The sequence below is a fragment of the Sorex araneus genome, chromosome 2 (assembly GCF_027595985.1).
Source record: "Sorex araneus isolate mSorAra2 chromosome 2, mSorAra2.pri, whole genome shotgun sequence".
NCBI lineage: Eukaryota > Metazoa > Chordata > Mammalia > Eulipotyphla > Soricidae > Sorex > Sorex araneus.
The window spans coordinates 122934406-122952423 of NC_073303.1; the positions used below are offsets into that span (position 1 = coordinate 122934406).

General features: G+C 37.2%; 1 protein-coding gene across 50 annotated transcripts in view; it reads right to left on the minus strand.

Annotated features, from left to right (window-relative positions):
- The window catches only part of RIMS2 (regulating synaptic membrane exocytosis 2), a 547885-nt gene that overhangs the window by 339494 nt on the left and 190373 nt on the right, over nucleotides 1-18018 (minus strand). For 3 of the 50 annotated variants that reach the window (XM_055125246.1, XM_055125245.1, XM_055125242.1), the window contains exon 1: nucleotides 5538-6179. The exons of 42 other annotated variants lie outside the window; for them this stretch is intronic. In XM_055125246.1, the coding sequence (XP_054981221.1) occupies nucleotides 5538-5659 (122 nt within the window). In that variant the 5' untranslated portion in view covers nucleotides 5660-6179. Of the gene's footprint in view, nucleotides 1-5537; nucleotides 6185-18018 lie in introns of those variants that run through there. 5 more of the 50 variants (XM_055125240.1, XM_055125243.1, XM_055125236.1 and 2 more) reach the window with 4 other exon arrangements.

Sequence of the window (18018 nt, forward strand, 5' to 3'; positions counted from 1 at the left end):
TCTTTGTAATTCATGGGGGGTTCAACTTTTTTAAAGATAATAAGTAATTTAAATTTTTAAAAATGAATTACTCCTGACACTGCTCAGAGGACCATATGAGATGCTGGGGATTGAACCTGCATCGCCCACAAGCAAGGCAAGCACCCGACCAACTGTACTATCATTCCAGTCCCCAAATATGTGGAACTCTAAAAGAGATAAAGTAATTTAGTACACAAGGGGAACAGTAGGCAAATAGGAGACCAAGAGGATTGAGAATTGACTAGAAAGAAGCATGAGAAAAATAAGAAGTATGGGGATTCAGAATTCAATGATACAGTCCATTACTCAAGAAACCCACATTATAGTAACTTCAATATAACCATGAAGAAGGTATGTAGCAGAATTAAGACATAAACATGGATTCCTATATTTAATACTAACGAACACAAAGCTATCACACTATGCAAAAAAGAAAAAACTCAGGCACAAATCAGTGAAAAATGAAAATTCTCTTCAACATTTTCTATTCCCTCCATATCTAATATTTCAAGGTCATTTCTTGTGTTGAAAAGCTTAAAGGAGCAAGAGTGAGAAATCTGGCGTATTATTTCAATGGTATTAGCACTGGCCTATCTGAAAATCAACAACTAAAGTAGAATTGTTGACAACTATTTCAATACAGAAAATACTCAGACACTGTCTATCAGATTAACTATCTATACCAGTAGTTGCAGCCTAAACTATGGGCCTTTAATTAACCTAGTTAAAATATCAAAGATACACATGTATTCAGGTCATTTTATTAAAAATATAAAAAGACAGTTACAGGACTATGTCTTTATGACGATAATATGCAATTATTTCTTTCATGATTAGTATATATGTATATACAAAGCTTACATGTGTCATAAACATGTACACATGTGCAAGCATGTGAGTGAATATGGAATAGACTACTAGTTGCTCCACATTTCACACCCCAGACTGTTTATGAAAGATGTTCCTCTCATGAAGAACTGATTATATATGATCATAACAGCTCCAAACACACACCCTGCAGATTGCTCTCATGGAGCTGTTAGTTCAATGTCAAAGTAGCAATTTATGTGCCACAATGAACAACAGGTGTCTGTGCCAGGAATCCTCAACACAAGTGTACAGCTATATTATAAGCCAAAACAACCATAAATCAGAGCTGGAGAGTAGTAAAGTGCTTGCCTTGCATGCACCCAACCCAAGTTTGATGCCAAGATTCCTAAATGAACCCTCTAAGCACCAGCAAGAGTAATTCCTGAGTGCTGAGTCAGGAATAACCCCTAAGCATCGCCAGATGTGAACCAGAAGCTAAATAAATAAATAGAAATTTTAAAAACAACAAAATAACTACTCTGTCAAGAATTAAGTACTTCTGGGGCTGGAGTGATAGCATAGTGGGTAGGGCGTTTGCCTTGCACGCGGCCGACCCGGGTTCGAATCCCAGCATCCCATAGGTGCACCGCCAGGGGTAATTCCTGAGTGCATGAGCCAGGAATGACCCCTGTGCATTGCCGGGTGTGACCGAAAAAGCAAAGGAAAAAAAAAGAATTAAGTACTTCTGACCAGAAAACATCCCCAGACTAATAATTTTATATTATTTGACAAAATCAAATTTTATTTAAAACAATGTTTTAGGACTGTGCGAATGTTTCACTGGAAAAGAATTCATTTACAATAGATGAATTCACGTTCCACATTTCCTAACTGACACTATGTCAAATACAACACTTTTGAAAGAGAGAAGTGATGCTACTAATAATTAATGGTGCTACAACTAGAATAAATTAGGACCAGTCCAGGCAAACTATGGTTAACATGTACCTGAAAATGCTAGCAGCCCAGACATTTTTTGATCTATTAAAATGTTAAACTTTTTTAAAATCTTACTTTTCAATATGAAAGTCTGCATTTTGTATTATATATATGGAAAAAAGAAAGAGGTTTTTTTAAGATCTATTCTGAATACATTCCAATCCTATCATGCCCCTGTGTGGCCAACTGGCACAGCAAATTCACTGCCACACACCCAGTGACAAAGAAATAAATGCCTCTGTAGAAAAACAGTCCTGCGTCTTTACTGTACTCCACTGTGAAGAAGGTGCTAAAACTCAGAAGATACTAAAATGGAAAAACAGTAGCTAGTCAGTACATTTCCCCCACAAATGTGATTACAATTGAGAGGTGTGATTATTGTGATCGTTTGCATATACTGTTCAAGGCAATCAATTACTCAATGTAGTGAACTCTGCTAAAAACTACCTTGTAGCATCTCAGTATTTGTGTGTTCCCAAAGACAAGCTCACAAAAATTAGATTCCATAATAAATTTAGTACTTGAAGATTTTTTAGTAGCGACAAAGGCAATTATCTTTGCATCCTGATTAAATAATTTAATTTGAGAAAACTGAGTTTACAGTAAGAAAACTTGATAATAAGAATTTAAATGAAAATGTCATTTCATCAAAACCAATCAAGTGTCTTTATGTAGGATGCAGAGCCTGATTCTTTTTTACTTGCTGAATCTTCTTCAGCTGTTTCATTTCAGCAGTAAAAGGACAGAGGCAAGCCTATCACTGGTATTTGCATCAAAATGATATTCAAGAACCACAATAGTAGGAGATTAAGCCAGGAACCATCATAAGGGTCATGTTATAGCTTCCAACAGAAAGTTAGTTAAAAATATTCTAATGATTGCTACTCATAAATGAATTTTAATTATTCAGTAGGTAATAAAATATATTGACCCTCTCTATTAATTTCCAGTTTAAAGACACATTAAATATTACTGGTACATTTAAAATCCTTGCTCCTTTGACAAGTTGAATCTGGAACTGTTTTGCTGTAACTATTTTGAAAACTTTCCATTTTTTCATCATCTTACTGCAACTTGCTAGTATGTGATAGAAACAAACGGCCCAACCATCTTAAATTTTAGTGAGAATTGTTTTGAAGATTTGAGATTCAAAAAAAGTCTAGGAAAAGGACTTCAAAGGGTCCCTTTATAATAATACACTCTTACAGAACTAATCTAGTAATTTCTCATAGAAAACAACGCAGAACAAAATGTAACCTAATTGCTCACATCTATTATACTGTTTCTGTTTCAAGTTCATAGTTAATGGTCACAATACAACACTGACTGTTCCATTTTAACTAGCCCAAACAATTAAACAATGACTCTCCATGTATCAACAAAAAGATTGTTGTTGTTTCCAGATATGACAGTTACATAATTGATGCTTCAAATCTCAAGACCATTGATGTCCAGCCACGAGGTTGAAAGGCCTATTGCTTGAAAACACATTTTAAGTTTTTATCAAATCACAACTCTGGATTACATACTCAGAGCATCCTTCTTTCTATGGTTTTCTTCAGTAATTATTTAAGTCTACATCTTACTTTCTAATCCAATTTTAAGTAAAATGCTGATGCCAAGATATTTGGTTTTTTTCTCAAGTATCTAAGTAAAATGAGAAGTTCTTTTTAAAAAACACTGTATCTGATCTGAATATATAGTAATCAAAAAAGTTTAAGTAGGCGGAGACATTAATGGTAAGTTATACACACTTTTTTTCACTCTCTATAATTCTAAAATAGTAAGTTTGTATAATTGGCTTTGAATTATTTATAGGTAAATTGGGAGTTTTTGGTTGATTCATTTAAGATCAATAAACTTATGAATGAAAAAAATCATGTGTTTTTAAAGACTAAGAAATAATATACAAGGGTTTTTAAGCAGAATAAATCATGTATTAATTGGTTGTTTCAGATAATTTTAAATAAAAATCAAAAAAGGTTTAAATAAGACTGGTCTTAGACTGATCTTATAGATGCACTACACTCTTTACGATTTACTACTTATATGCAAAAGCATAAAATTCCAGTTTTTTAAATGAGCCTCGTCATTATAAGCATGTCAATAATATAAGAAACTCAAAGCATAGGCTTCAAGTAGAGTGATCAGACGCACACAATCCCTTAAAAGGAAAAGATATTCTAATATATTAAAGCTAGTAATACTTTAAAACCAATCCTTTACCATGCTTAATAGCAAAATTTTTAAGTAAATAAGAACCTAGCCCTATTATTACTAATCTTAATTCTTGACATTAAAAACAAAGCAAGAAATCAAGAAAAAAAAGATTTATAAAGATTACTAACAAATCCTTAAACTGGTAGATTCAGGTCATGGACATTTTAAGAAAGCCATATTGCTTCTTTTATTTAAATATAACATGCAATTATAGACAATGCTTTATCATATATTACAGAAACACAACTACTTTATTACTAAGTAATCATACAAATCTTAAAATTTATAAAATGTACTACAGAATATCAAAATATTTTATAGGCTATTATATATTTAAATTGGTCTAACACTAAATTTAAAAAAACATACTGACTAATTGGACAGAAACTGCACTGAGAACTGTGAAATTTCATTTTAAAATACATATTCAAAGAAAAAGTCATAGATATAATTAAGATCAGTAAACATTTTAAATGCCAGCAACATTTTAAAAAATATCCTTCGTATCTGATACACTAAGCTACATACTATGCAATGGGTACTTTTTTAATCTCTAAAATAGGCTTGCCTCATGTTATTCAGATACTAAAAGGAAGAGAGCTGTATGTAAAACCACTGAATATCGTATTCACTATTAGTTTCCCCTCAATTTCCAGAGGTCTTCGGTGCATTTTTATGTTCACAGAATTTCTTTTGCCATATACACTTAACAAAAATGGGGTCTTTTCTATACTAGGTATATAACACTAGAAATTCCCCCCAAATAAGCAACTTAAACAAGAGAAAAGCTAGAAGATAAACTGCATTTTAAAGAGAGAGCCTACTAAGGGAGGCTTTTAAAATGCAGTTTATCTCTTTTGGTTTAAGCCAGAAAAACCATCTCAAGCATATGTTCATAATTTAACAGCCTTCTCCAAAAAATATAATCCGGTTGAAAAAGCAATAGGAATTTAAAACAAAGCATTCTACCAAACTAGTCAACCTAAAACAATACAAAGCATTATAAGCATTTCCATTACATAGCTTGTTTAAAAGTGATTATTGATCTACCTGCATAGAGAAATGTTTTAGAGCTAGAAAACATCTTCCGCATGCTTTACAAAAAGCATGCATGACTGCTAATTCTTATTTTCTACCAGATCACATATGATTACACAGCCTCGTCCTGTGTATGCAATGTAATCACTGCTGTGATCACAAAGGAAAAAAAATCTATCGGACATTTTATTTATTAGAAAGTGAAATTATGAAACAGCCTGTATTATGCCTCAGAGGTCAAGCTAGTTAAATGTAAGATGCTTTTTAGGCTATGAAGTAAGCTTGTTTTTCTTCTTAAAAATCAATTAAGAAAAACACTACATAAAATTTTTTGATAGAAAGACAACACCCTTAAAATATCAACATTGCAATACAGAAGAATTTTGGCAGGCACAGAAGAGGACAATTCTAAAAATATCAAAACTAAAAGAAAAGAGAGCTTTACTCACCTTGCATTGTCCAGTGTTTGTCCAAAAAGCTCATTTTGCAAAATATTTGGTGGGGATGAAAAGACCCCATGAAAATGAGATAAAACAGAATTGCAGACCTGCCGCAACGTCTCAAATTGCATTTTCTTTCTCTTTTTTTTCTTCTCTTATTTTTCCTTACCACCTGTCTTTAAAGTCATCTATTTGCAGACACCATCAAATAAAAACATGCCAATCAAGTTCCATATTTCTCCTGAGCTCTGTAAAAACTGTGCTTAAATGAGCAGAGGTTGATAGTTAATTGTACAGTCATTATTCTTCTAATTCAGTCGTAAGAGCTTCAGTGCCCGTGCGGCTTTCGGCTTCCTCCCGACTGTAGCCAGAATTCTAAACAGCAGTGAGCTTTTTGGGCATTCCCAGCTGAAGTGTGAGGCTGAGCTGCTTTCATGTACTCGACTCATATTTCTCTAAGCCTATTAAAAACACGCGAGGAAGAGCTGCCGTCGTCAGGAGTTTCAGCACATCTGGCTGCCAAGCAAGAAAACCTCAGAAGTCATAAAAATGGGGGCCAGGTAGCATCTCAATTTTACTCCTGGACAGAGGAAAAGGAAACGGGCAGACCCTTCTCTGTCCCCGAGAAAATGGGGGAACTCCAGCACCGAGATTCCAGGCTGTCTCCGGAGTGCAGTCTGCTGCAGAGATGCGAGCACTGCACAAATGAGTGCCATCACCCCTCTTCGATATCGCGAAGCAAGGAAAACACAACAGAAAGCAAGGCTTTTAGCATGGGCAATGCGCACTGCCAGGGAGTTGGGAAACAGAGTCCCTTGTTTTCAGGTCTTAATTTAAGCTGCCTTCCTTTATTTCTTTTCAAAGGAAAGTAAATGGCTTTCAATCTGGTTTTTTCCAAAGGCTAAGCATAGTGACCAGGTAATTGTGTATTTTTAGACTAAATACATTCTCCATAAACTAAACACAATTGAATAGCATACATGTAATATAAACTTTGCCAAGAATTAAAAAACAAAAGCACCACAACTAAGGCCAGATTTCAACAATGATGGTCAGAGCATTTCTCAGAAGAGGGGGACTTCACCAGGCCCCAATAGTGTCTGAGTACCCAGATGAACTTTCACTCTCAATGAGCAATTCTGTCTCAGATCAAACAGTAGGTCAGAGCATGTCCAGGTGCAGCCATATTTTTAAAGTAGAATGTAAATCAAATTTTAAAAAGCAACCCACTTACAAGGATGCTTCATCTATTTATTAATCCACAATTGTTTCTACACCATGACATTTTATTGGCAGATAAAATTTTATTCAACTTTTATCTATGTCCCATCACTTTACACACACACACACACAGACCACACACCATCCATATGTAGCAATTAAATAACAACTAAATGCACCAGGGCATTTTATAAAAACCAAAGAATTCTCTCTTGGCATGAGTGAACATCACAAAATAAGCAAGTAATAATAAAAATTTTAGGAGATACAAGCAAATTCAACAATATAAATGTTTAAATAACTCACTTATTTCTTTTACATATTAACGTGCTCAATTTATGTATGTACTTGTCCTCAATTACTTTTGCTTATCTTAGATTTTAGGTCTTCATAGGTATATATAAATCTACTTATGAAACATTTATATATACATATTAATCACAAGATATTTTTGATTTATACTGTACTTCCAGACTGGAGCAATAGCACAGCAGGTAGGGTGTTTGCCTTACATGCGGCCAACTCGGGTTTGATTCTTTCATACCTCTCAGAGAGCCTGGCAAGCTACCAAGGCATATACGATATGCCAAAAACAATAACAACAACCAGTCTCACAATAAAGACATTACTGTTGCCCGCTCGAGCAAATCGATGAACAACGGGACAACAGTGCTACAGTGCTACTGTACTTCCAACTATTTTTTAATATCCAGCAAATGTTGTGAATGAGTGACAATACTGCTCTTGTTTAATGGAGGAAGAGAAACTGAGGTTATATGTTATTCAAGTTATTGTAAAGGACAGAAATTGTGAAGGACAAAATTTAATTGGAATGAAAATCTTCGCTTTGAACTCCATGTAATATGTTCCTTTCCTACCACTGTATTTACAGGAGCACAGGTACAAAACTATGTGCATTTATTTCTCAATAGAGACATTTCAATGAATAAATTATTTTAAAAAAACCTAGTCAAGGATATTTCAATAAAAGCAAACATCCCAAAGTTTTAAACTTGGGGCTGGAGTGATAGCACAGTGGGTAGGGTGTTTGCCTTGCACGCGGCCAACCCAGGTTCGATTTCCAGCATCCCATATGGTCCCCTGAGCACTGCCAGGAGTAATTCCTGAATGCATGAGCCAGGAGTAACTCCTGTGCATTGCCAGGTGAGACCCAAAAAACCAAAGTTTTAAACTTGTAGCTCATCTTAAATGGATTTCTTCCACTTAACTTGAATGGAAGCAATCTTATGTATCTAAAATTTTAACTTCTAATCATTAAATTAATTTTTCATATCTATGAGAAGTCAATTTCTACAAATTAAAACATATACTTTAACCAATTCTTAATTTGGATTCTGGAGAGATGCTCTTCATGGACTTACCGCATGCTCTGCACTCAGAAGGCCCAAGGGTCTAATGCCTGTCACTGTATCACTGTCACTGCCACTGTCATCCCATTGTTCGTCGATTTACTCAAGTGGGCACCAATAACATCTCTATTACACTCAGCCCTGAGATTTTAGCAGCCTCTCCTTACTCGTCTTTCCCAACAATTAGAGGCTCTTTTAGAGTCAGGGGAATGAGACCTATAGTTACTATTTTTGGCATATCGAATACGCCATGGGTAGCTTGCCAGGCTCTGCTGTGCGGGCAGGATACTCTCAGTAGCGTGCCAGTCTCTCCGAGAGGTATGCCTGTCACTACATGGTAAAAATCCCAAACACTGCATGATCCCCACAAACACTGCAGGGAAAAATCGACAAGCCCAGTTCAGGAAATAATCCCCCAAGCAACACTGGGTGTGGTACATAAACCAAATAAATAAAAATTCTTATTTCAAAGCTACTACTGTCTGTGATTTGACAGATAGAGATCCCCTTGTGCATAAATTCCATTTTTTCCCATTGAATCACTGTGAGATACACAGTTACAAAGTTGTTCACGATCCAGTTTCAGTCATACAATATTCCAATACCCATCCCTTCACAAGTGTACGTTTCCCACAACCAACTTTCCCTCCTACCACACTCATGCTGCTGTTCCCACCCCTACCCCCACCCCTGCTTTCCTCCATTGCAGGCACTTTTCTTCTTTCTCTATTTCCTTCTGAGAATTGATGGTTTTACAGTACAGGCATTGACAGATTATCAGGTATATCCCTTCACATACTTTAAGCATTCAGATCTGGTCCAGAGTGATTATTTCCAACTATCATTGTCATAGTAGTCACTTCTCTATCCTAGTTGCCTTTCCCCAGCCCTTCTACTTGTAACAAGCTTCCATTCATGGGCCAGTCCTCCTGACCCTTGTTTCTACCATCCATGGGTATTAGTCTCATAGTTTTTTAAGACCATACAGATGAGTGCAACTATTCTATTTCTGTCTCTCTCCTTTTGACTCATTTTACTCAGCATGATACTCTCCATGTCCATACATTTATAAGCAAATTTCTTGACTTCATTTTTCCTGGTGGCTGCATAGTATTCCATTGTGTAGATAAAAAACCACAGTTCCTTTATCCAGTCATCTATTGTCAGGCACTCGAGTTGTTTCCAGACTCTGGCTATTGTGAATAGTGCTGCAATGAACATAGAAGTGTAGATGAAATTTCTGTTGTGTTTTTGGGCCCCCAGGGTATTTTACCAGAAGTGTATTGCTAGGTCATATGGGAGCTCAATTTCTAGGTTTTAGAGGAATGCCAATTTTTTTTTACAAAAAGGCTGGACCAGTCGGCATTCCTACCAACAACAAAGGAGAGTTCCTTTTTCCTCGCATCCATGCCAGCACTGAGGCATGCCAGTCTCTGTGGTGTAGATGATATCTCATTGTTTTGATTTGCATTTCCCTGATGATTAGTGATGTAGATAAATTTTTCATGTGCCTTTTGGCCATTTGAATTACTTCATTGAGGAAGTTTCTGTTCATTTACTCTCCCCATTTTTTGATGGGGTTGGATAATTTTTTCTTGTAAAATTCTACCAGTGCCTTACATATCTTTGATATTAACCCTTATCGGATGGGTATTGGGTAAATAATTTTTCCCATTTAGTGGACTGCCTGTGTATCGTGGTCACCTTTTCTTTTGAAGTGCAGAAACTTCTTAGTTTAATGTATTCCTATTTGTTCATCTTTGCTTCCACATGCTTGGTCAGTGGTGTTTCATCTTTGAAAATGCCTTTAGCTTCAATGTCATGGAGGATTCTGCCTACATTTTCCTCCATGTACTTTATTGATTCAGGTCTAATGTTGAGGTCTTTAATCCATTTTGTTTTGTTTTTTAATTTTTTTTTAACTAGATGCTCAAGACCACTCTCCACACATTAGGACGAGCTTCATGCATGAAGGAATCGGCAGAGGAACCCAGGTGTGCTGGACCCCAGGCCGAGATCTCCAAGGCTGCTCGGATTGGGACTCTGCCTCTTCCACCCAGATTCCCCATTTTCCAGTAACTAGGCAGTCACACCCAGAAACTGCCCCTGGTGCCGTGTAATCCCATCAAGGGCCAACATCCAGAGACTCTAAAACCGAGCTCCCATAAGAGAATGAAGCAGTCTCTTGCCCCTGCGCCTGGCTGTCTTCACCAGGGCCTGTAGGAGGGGACAGGTTGCGTTCCTATCCCCACCCCGAGCAGAGCCTCGACAGTTGAAGACCTCTGGAACCTAGCTACAGCCATGCTCAGAGATGCAGCCATGTGACATCTAATAGCCTAGCTCTCCCTCTTGTGAGAACCTGACAAGCTACAGAGAGTCTATTACCCACTCGGGAGAGCCTGGCAAGCTCCCCGTGGAGTATTTGATACGCCAAAAACAGTAACAATAGGGCTCATTCTCCTGACCCTAAAAGAACCTCCAATCATTGGGAAAGATGAGTAAGGAAAGGCTGCTAAAATCTCAGGGCTGAGTGTAATAGAGACATTACTGGTGCTTGCTCGAGTAAATTGACGAACAATGGGATGACAGTGATACAGAGAACTAGATGATGACTTTGAGGTCTGGAGGCATCTCTATGGTGTGTTGCTCTCATGTTGCTCTCTTTCGAGAGATTTATTTGTCTCTGGTTCATGGCTGTTAATGATCTTATATGGTACCAGAAGCAGTTTGTGGGCATGACTCTCAAGCTACTGGAAGCACAGAATGATGGGGAAAGATGACCCATTCCTGACTCCATGTGAGCCTGGAGATTTCAGTCACAAGTCCTGCATACCTGAGTTTTTTCAGTAGATTCACTCAAGCATTAATCCATTTTGATATGACTTTTGTTCATGGTGTTAGATAGAGGTCTGTGTTCATTTTTTTTACATGTTGCTGTCCAGTTTTCCTAGCACCTTTGTTGAAGAGGCTTTCCTTACTCCATTTCATATTTCTTGCTCCTTATCAAAGACCAAGTGATAATATATTTGAGGCTCTGTGTCAAGATATTAAACTCTATTCTATTGTTCTGCAAGTTTGTTATCTTTGTTCCAATACCATGCTGTTTTAAATACTAGCACTTTGTAATACAGGTTGAAGTTGGGAAAGGTGATGCCTCCCATATTCTTTTTCCCAGAAAGTCCTTGAGCTATTCATGGAATTTTACTATTTCATATGAATTTCAAGTTCCATCCCAGAGATGGGCTGGAGCGATAGCACAGCTGGCAGGGCATTTGCCTTGCACGCGGCCGACCAGGGTTGGATTCCTCCGCCCCTCTCGGAGAGCCCATCAAGCTACCAAGAGCATTTTGGCATATTTGATATGCCAAAAACAGAACAAGTCTTACAATGGAGACATTACTGGTGCCCGCTCGAGCAATAAGCAATGGGATGACAGTGATAGAGTAATCCCAGAGATGCAAGGGTGGATTAACATTTGCAAGTCAGTCAACATAATATACCATATCAATAAAAGGAAAGATTAAAATTATATGATGATATCAATAGATTCAGAGAAAGCATTTGACAAGATCCAGCACTCATTTATGATTTTTAAAAAAACTCAAAATGAGAGTTGAAGGAACTTTTCTCAATATAGTCAAAGCCAGCTACACAAGCCACAGCAAGCATTATTCTCAATGGGGAAAAACCAAAACACTTCCCTCTAAGATCACAAACAAGACAAGGTTGGCCACTCACACCACTCTTATTCAATATAGTACTGGAAGTACTTGCCATAGCAGTTTGGCAAGAAAAAGATATCAAAGGGATTCAGACAAGAAAAGAAGTCAAGCTTTCACTATTTGCAGCTGACATGATGTTATACTTTGAAAATCCTAAAGATTACAAAAAAGCTCCTAGAAACAATATATCTGTATATAAAATCAATACCCAAAAGTTCATGGCTTTCTATATGCAAAAAATGAAATATAAATTTTTTTTAAAAAGTCACAATTGTGTCTCAGAAAATCAAATAACTCAGAATCAGCTTAACTAAAACCTACAAAACTCTACGTCAAGAAATAAAAGAGGACATGAGGAAATGGAGACACATCCCGTCCTCATAGATTGGGAAGATTAACATTGTAAAAATGGCAATACGATAGCACAGTGAGTAGGGCACTTGCCTTGCACACTGCAGACCCGTGTTCGATTCCTCCATCCCTCTCACAGAGCCTGGCAAGCTACTGAGAGTATCTCGCCCGCACGGCAGAGCCTAGAAAGCTACCCGTGGCGTATTTGATATGCCAAAAACAGTAACAAGCCTCACAATTTGTTGTGAGATGTTACTGGTGCTGGCTCAAGCAAATTGATGAATAACAGGAGGACAGTGCTACAGTACTACTCTCCAAAGCATTATATGGATTCAGAGCAGTCTCTGTATGACATAACATTTTTCAAAGAAATAGACAAGTTCTTCATTTTTATAAATAAAAATCCATGTGAAGTAAGTCTCTTTAAACAGAGAATGATTATAGTGCAAACAATTCTTTGTTTAAGATAAAAGTTTCAATACTAGAGAGACAGGACAAGCAAGCAAGGCGCTTCCTTTGCAAACAGCTGACTTGGGTTCAATCCCCAGCACCTCGTAGGGTTCTCCAAATACCTTTGGGAGTGAAGAGCACAGAGCCAGGAGTAAACACTGAGCACTGTGTGACTGTGCTATAACCGTTATTATAAAGTTTCTTTTGTGCTTCAAAATTAGATCTGAAGGCCAGATCACAGGCAGTTCAAGAACAGCCTAACCAGTGGAAATGCCAATAGAATGAGTCTAAAATGACTTTCTGAAAAAAATAAACAATCTAACAACTGGCCCTCTCAGAGCCTTAGTTTCCAGACCTCACTGAAGGTCAAATGCCATTGTTTTACTCTCCGGTTTCCACATGTTCCAGAAGTGACTGATTCCACTTTGCCCTCTGCCTATCCAGTCATGAACCCTTACCTACTCCTACTCACCCTTTAAGAGTGCAAATGTCACTTTTTCAGGAAGACTTTTGCTGACCTAGCCACCCACCTCCAAGCCCACTGCCCCACCCCCCACCCCCTGCATCTTGAACTTGCTCTTCAAGGCACTTGAAAACTCTTCACTATCTTTCACCCTCAGTTCCACAAGGCAAAGCACCCCCCACCAAAAAATCCAGCACAATGCCTAGAACAGAGTAGGCACTCCATGAACAAACATTGTTGATCAGATGGTTGCTCAAATTTTATGGAAAATTGCATTCTCTTTTAGCCATTTCCAAAAGCAGGCAGGAAAACACTCAGGGTTTCACTCAGCTTTTAGTTTCTAGTTTTATTTGTTTCAGAATTTGTCAACCTTTAAACCCCTGAACCTGTCCTACAAACTGGTTCTGGATCAGTAGTTAGAACCGAAGTGTCAGACCAGTGATTTTCCTGGTCTGCAGCCCAGCTGCAGCCCAGCATGGGTCCATGCAGCAACAGTCGAAGACCACTGCTTAGGCCTACCACACAAGTAAAAAGTTTCATCAATAGAAGAGTAGCCAATCCTTGTAAATATAAGCTTGCTTTCAGTAGACTTTGTAGACTTTGTAATTTGTTATGAATATTATAATGAATGTTTTTAATTTTTTTGTGCAGCACAGGTTTTTAAGTGAACAATTTTTGTGAGATTTATGAGAACAGAAAGAGCGTGACCTTTGGAGTTAGAAGGTCTGCACTGAAGTATTGATTCCAGTTCGAACTGGTTCAAACTGGTCATAAAACCCCACCTTATTCACTTTCCACAGCTGAATGACAGGTGCTTCCCATGTAAAAGAAGAAATAGTATCTCCTTATAGAATTACTGTTACAGGGAAACATGTAATTCTGCATTTTATAAACTGTAAAGGATATGGAACTTGAAAGTAACATCATTATAAACTACATGAGGAATCAAATCTTTGGGATTGGGTCTAACAAATTGGTTCAGGTATCTTTTATTCATCTTCTCTATCCATGCCACAATTATTTGTGAAATTTCTATGTACAAGGCTCTACCCTCCTCCCACTTATATGCAGATGGGATGTAATGTTTATGATAACCGTTTTCCAGAAATATTAGATTAAAAATATTTACCAGCTCTGTATTTACAAAAAGTGCAACAAAGAGGCATTAACTTTCATAAATAGTGTCAATGGTAGCAATTGATTTCACTATGGCTGCTCTAATAGAAATTTTAGCATATCTCTGCATATCCCTGGAAATGCCAATACTCTCTAGAGTGGTCATAGAAGAAGTGATGTTTGAAAACTTGTAGAAGCAAAGACAATTTCATTAAAGTAATCAAAAAAGCCAATTAACAGTTGAAAGAGTTCAGCCTAGAAGTAGAAATCAAAAGACAGTAATTGCATTTAAGGACTTCGAATGTTTTTTGAAAATAATATAAACAAAGTTTCTGCTAAGTTTTATTTTCTCACCTCATTTGGATATTTTATAGTACTAATTGAACTATATTCTTTGAAATCAAAAGAATTCAAAGAAAAAAGAATATAATGTATTCTTTCCTATTAATTTGAAAAATCAGAAAGGTTAGTGAGCAGATACTTTAGTGCCATATTTATTGGTAGTACTATATACTGGTAGCACCTTTTTAAGAAATATTGAGTAATATGCAACCCCCCAAAAGTTTCAATGTTCAAAATCAGAGAAAGTATTAAAACGAGAACGAAGATGTCGCTATTATCTCTGGGTGAGAACATGTCATAGATTTCTTTCTTTCATTATATTCTTTGAGACTGGCTACACACAAAAAAGCCAAGTTTAATTTACATTCAGTAGGAAATTCTACAATTACAGTTCAATCATTAACCACAACATATTCAGTCTGATATTGTCCACAGCTTAGTTGTGTCTGAGAAAATCAAATACTACAACTATATTATTAGTTTCTACTTAGCTGGCTATATCCATTAGCAGTGCGATCATCCTTATCAGTAAGTTCCTGCAAATGTATCGTACCTCAAATTGTTCAATTAATACTATAAAATATCCAAATGAGGTAAGAAAACAAAACTTTGCAGAAACTCTGTTTATATCATTTTCAAAAAACATTTGAAGTCCTTAAATACAATTACTTTTAGAGTCTTCCTGGTAAACAAATGTCCAGTGACTAAACATCTTTTAAAAGTTAACACAAACACAAAAATTAAATAAAAAATAGTGCATTTTTTAAAATAACAAGATATCTGCATTTTACCACATAATCATTGCAACCTGTTTATTCAGTCCAAAAGTTGGTTTAGTATATTTCATAGTATAATCACAGACAGTTCTATAATAAAGATTTTTTAAGAGATACCAATACAATTTGGAAAAAAATGCTTCAAATTATGGTCACTCCCCACATTTTTTTTGCAAAATATTTGGCATAAAATGTGCCAAACACACAGTGAAATGCAGGTAAGTTTCTTCCTTGATAGGCATCATCACCCTGGGTTTATTTAAATTTCAATTTTTAAATCTAGATTTGGAGCCAGAAAGAAAGTACAGTGAATAAGGCACTTGACTTGCATTCAGCTGATTTGAATTTGGTCCCCAGCACTATATATGGTCACCTGAGTCCTGCCAAGAGTAATCCCTGAGCTCTGCCAACTGTGGCCCCAAAACAAAACAAAACAAAATTTAAAAATCTGAGTTTATTTTCAATGTTTAAGAGTACCAAAATCTGCCTATTAAAATGTTTCACACATAAGCAAGAAAGTTTGTAAGTCTGAAACTGTACCTCATGGTGGAGTTTATTTAATAAAAATAAAAATAAAATGTTTCACATAAGCAGTTCTCTAAACATAACTCATCAATTACTGACACCATAAACGTAAAACATGTGTAACCCATAACAAAAATCCCAAAATCTGAAAGAATTCTCACTTAGAACAATATATCTGTGGATATATGCAGTTCAAACAACTGTGCTATCCATGATGCTGGTCTTCTATCCAAAACATCTAACTGATAAAAATCTAGGGATTCTGAAAAAAAAAGTGTCTTTTGCAAATTAAAATCTTGTCTCATAAATACTTCCCTGAGGTAACATCAGAGAGCCATTCACATTGGACATAAGAAATAAGCAAAGAAATAAAAGGCAGATGACAAAATTTCTAACAAAGAAAGAGAAGAGGGGTGAATATTCAATCAAGACAAGCTTGTCTGAGCTTCAACTTTAGGTGGACCATACAGTAGTGTATTCAGAAAAAGAACCACAGACTAGCAGCCCAGACTGAAATAAGCAATTCACAGGCCTAAGATGACTAATACATCTCTACTCAGGCAACTTCAGACACAAATTTCTAAAGGTGTTTCCTTTAGTGTAGTTGTACTACTACACAAAAAATTCTGTATTATTTCCTGGTGCTTGAGTGCTATGTCCATATTACCCTAATTTTGATCATTTTTGGAGGACAGGTGCATAACAGTTTCTTCCTACATCTAATCCAGAAAGGAGAGGTGAAGCCTCCACCAATAGTGACATCCCACCCTCATTGTAATTTCTGTCCAGGACACAAGGGCTAAACCCACACTGCTTTGGCCCAGTCATATTAAGAATTGTAGGGGCTGGAGCGATAGCACAGCGGGTAGGGCGTTTGCCTTGCACGCGGCCAACCCAGGTTCGATTTCCAGCATCCCATATGGTCCCCTGAGCACCACCAGGAGTGATTCCTGAATGCATGAGCCAGGAGTAACCCCTGTGAACCCAGGTGTGACCCAAAAAGGGGGAAAAAAAAGAATTGTATTACAATGCTTCTTCGGTTCAGTGCCAAGGCAGCGCTAACCAGAACTATTCCCCAATAGACAAGCTGAAAGCAGCAAGAATGCATTTCCCACGAGGCACAGGAGTCATGCTCTAGAGTACTAGTCCTGGACCAAAGTTTCAGAATGATAGTGTCCCAAGAGAGACCAGCACTAACACCTGGAGATTTCCCCTGTCAGAGGAAAGAAAACTATGATCTCTGAAAACACAACAACTAAGTACCTGCAATGTCAAGATGCAACTATTGAAAGAACTGGAAGCAACACTACAATTTCAGGAAGTGACATTAACATGCAAAAAAAAACCCTCCTCTTTGGATAGGCACTCCTAGGAGGAACCAGGCCCAGGACTGTTTAAAATGATAAGCCTGCCATCTGCCCCCTAGAATCCCCTCTGCTCCCTATAACTTCTAAGTGGTATTCTGGAAAGGCACACCAACCGCACGGTGGTGTTGTATAAAACTATCAGAGATTAGCAGCAGCACCAAGTGCTCCAGCAAAATATGGGAACAAATTAAATACTGGTGTCCCAGCGTTTGAATCTCTAATGTCTTCTGCCCCACTTTATTATAGTTATAAACAAGACTACTAAAATTTCCTTTGGATCTTGGCCCATGGTTAAAATCAGTAAGTAGGACTTCGGCTTCCCACCAAATCACCCTCATATGTGCAGAAATGCACGGGCATATCATGTGTGCCTCCACAGTCCTCAGAGTCCTCCATTCCTGCATCCTCTTCAGTGGCACCTACTCATCAAAAACCACTTGAGCATGGAGTCCCCTCTTCTGTTGTGTCCTCAGCATGAAGTTCAGCTTCCAGTCAAAGATAGTGAATCCCAAGTTTATAACAACTTAAACGGCTATGCAAGTATTAGGAGAATGACTCCTCAAATTCCATTCAATGTATACTTATTGACTCCTGATCCCAGTTTCCCGGGCTGGAATCCATCTCTTACATTTCCTTTGGATCTTGGCCAAAGTACTAAGTACAAAGCACTAGGTCACTTGTAGTTTTAAATACTAGGGAGCCCTCAGCGGGTGGAGTGATAAGAAGAGAAGGGGAGAGAGGGAAGGGGAAAATAGGAAAGGAATAGGAACAGAAAGAGGAAGAGAGA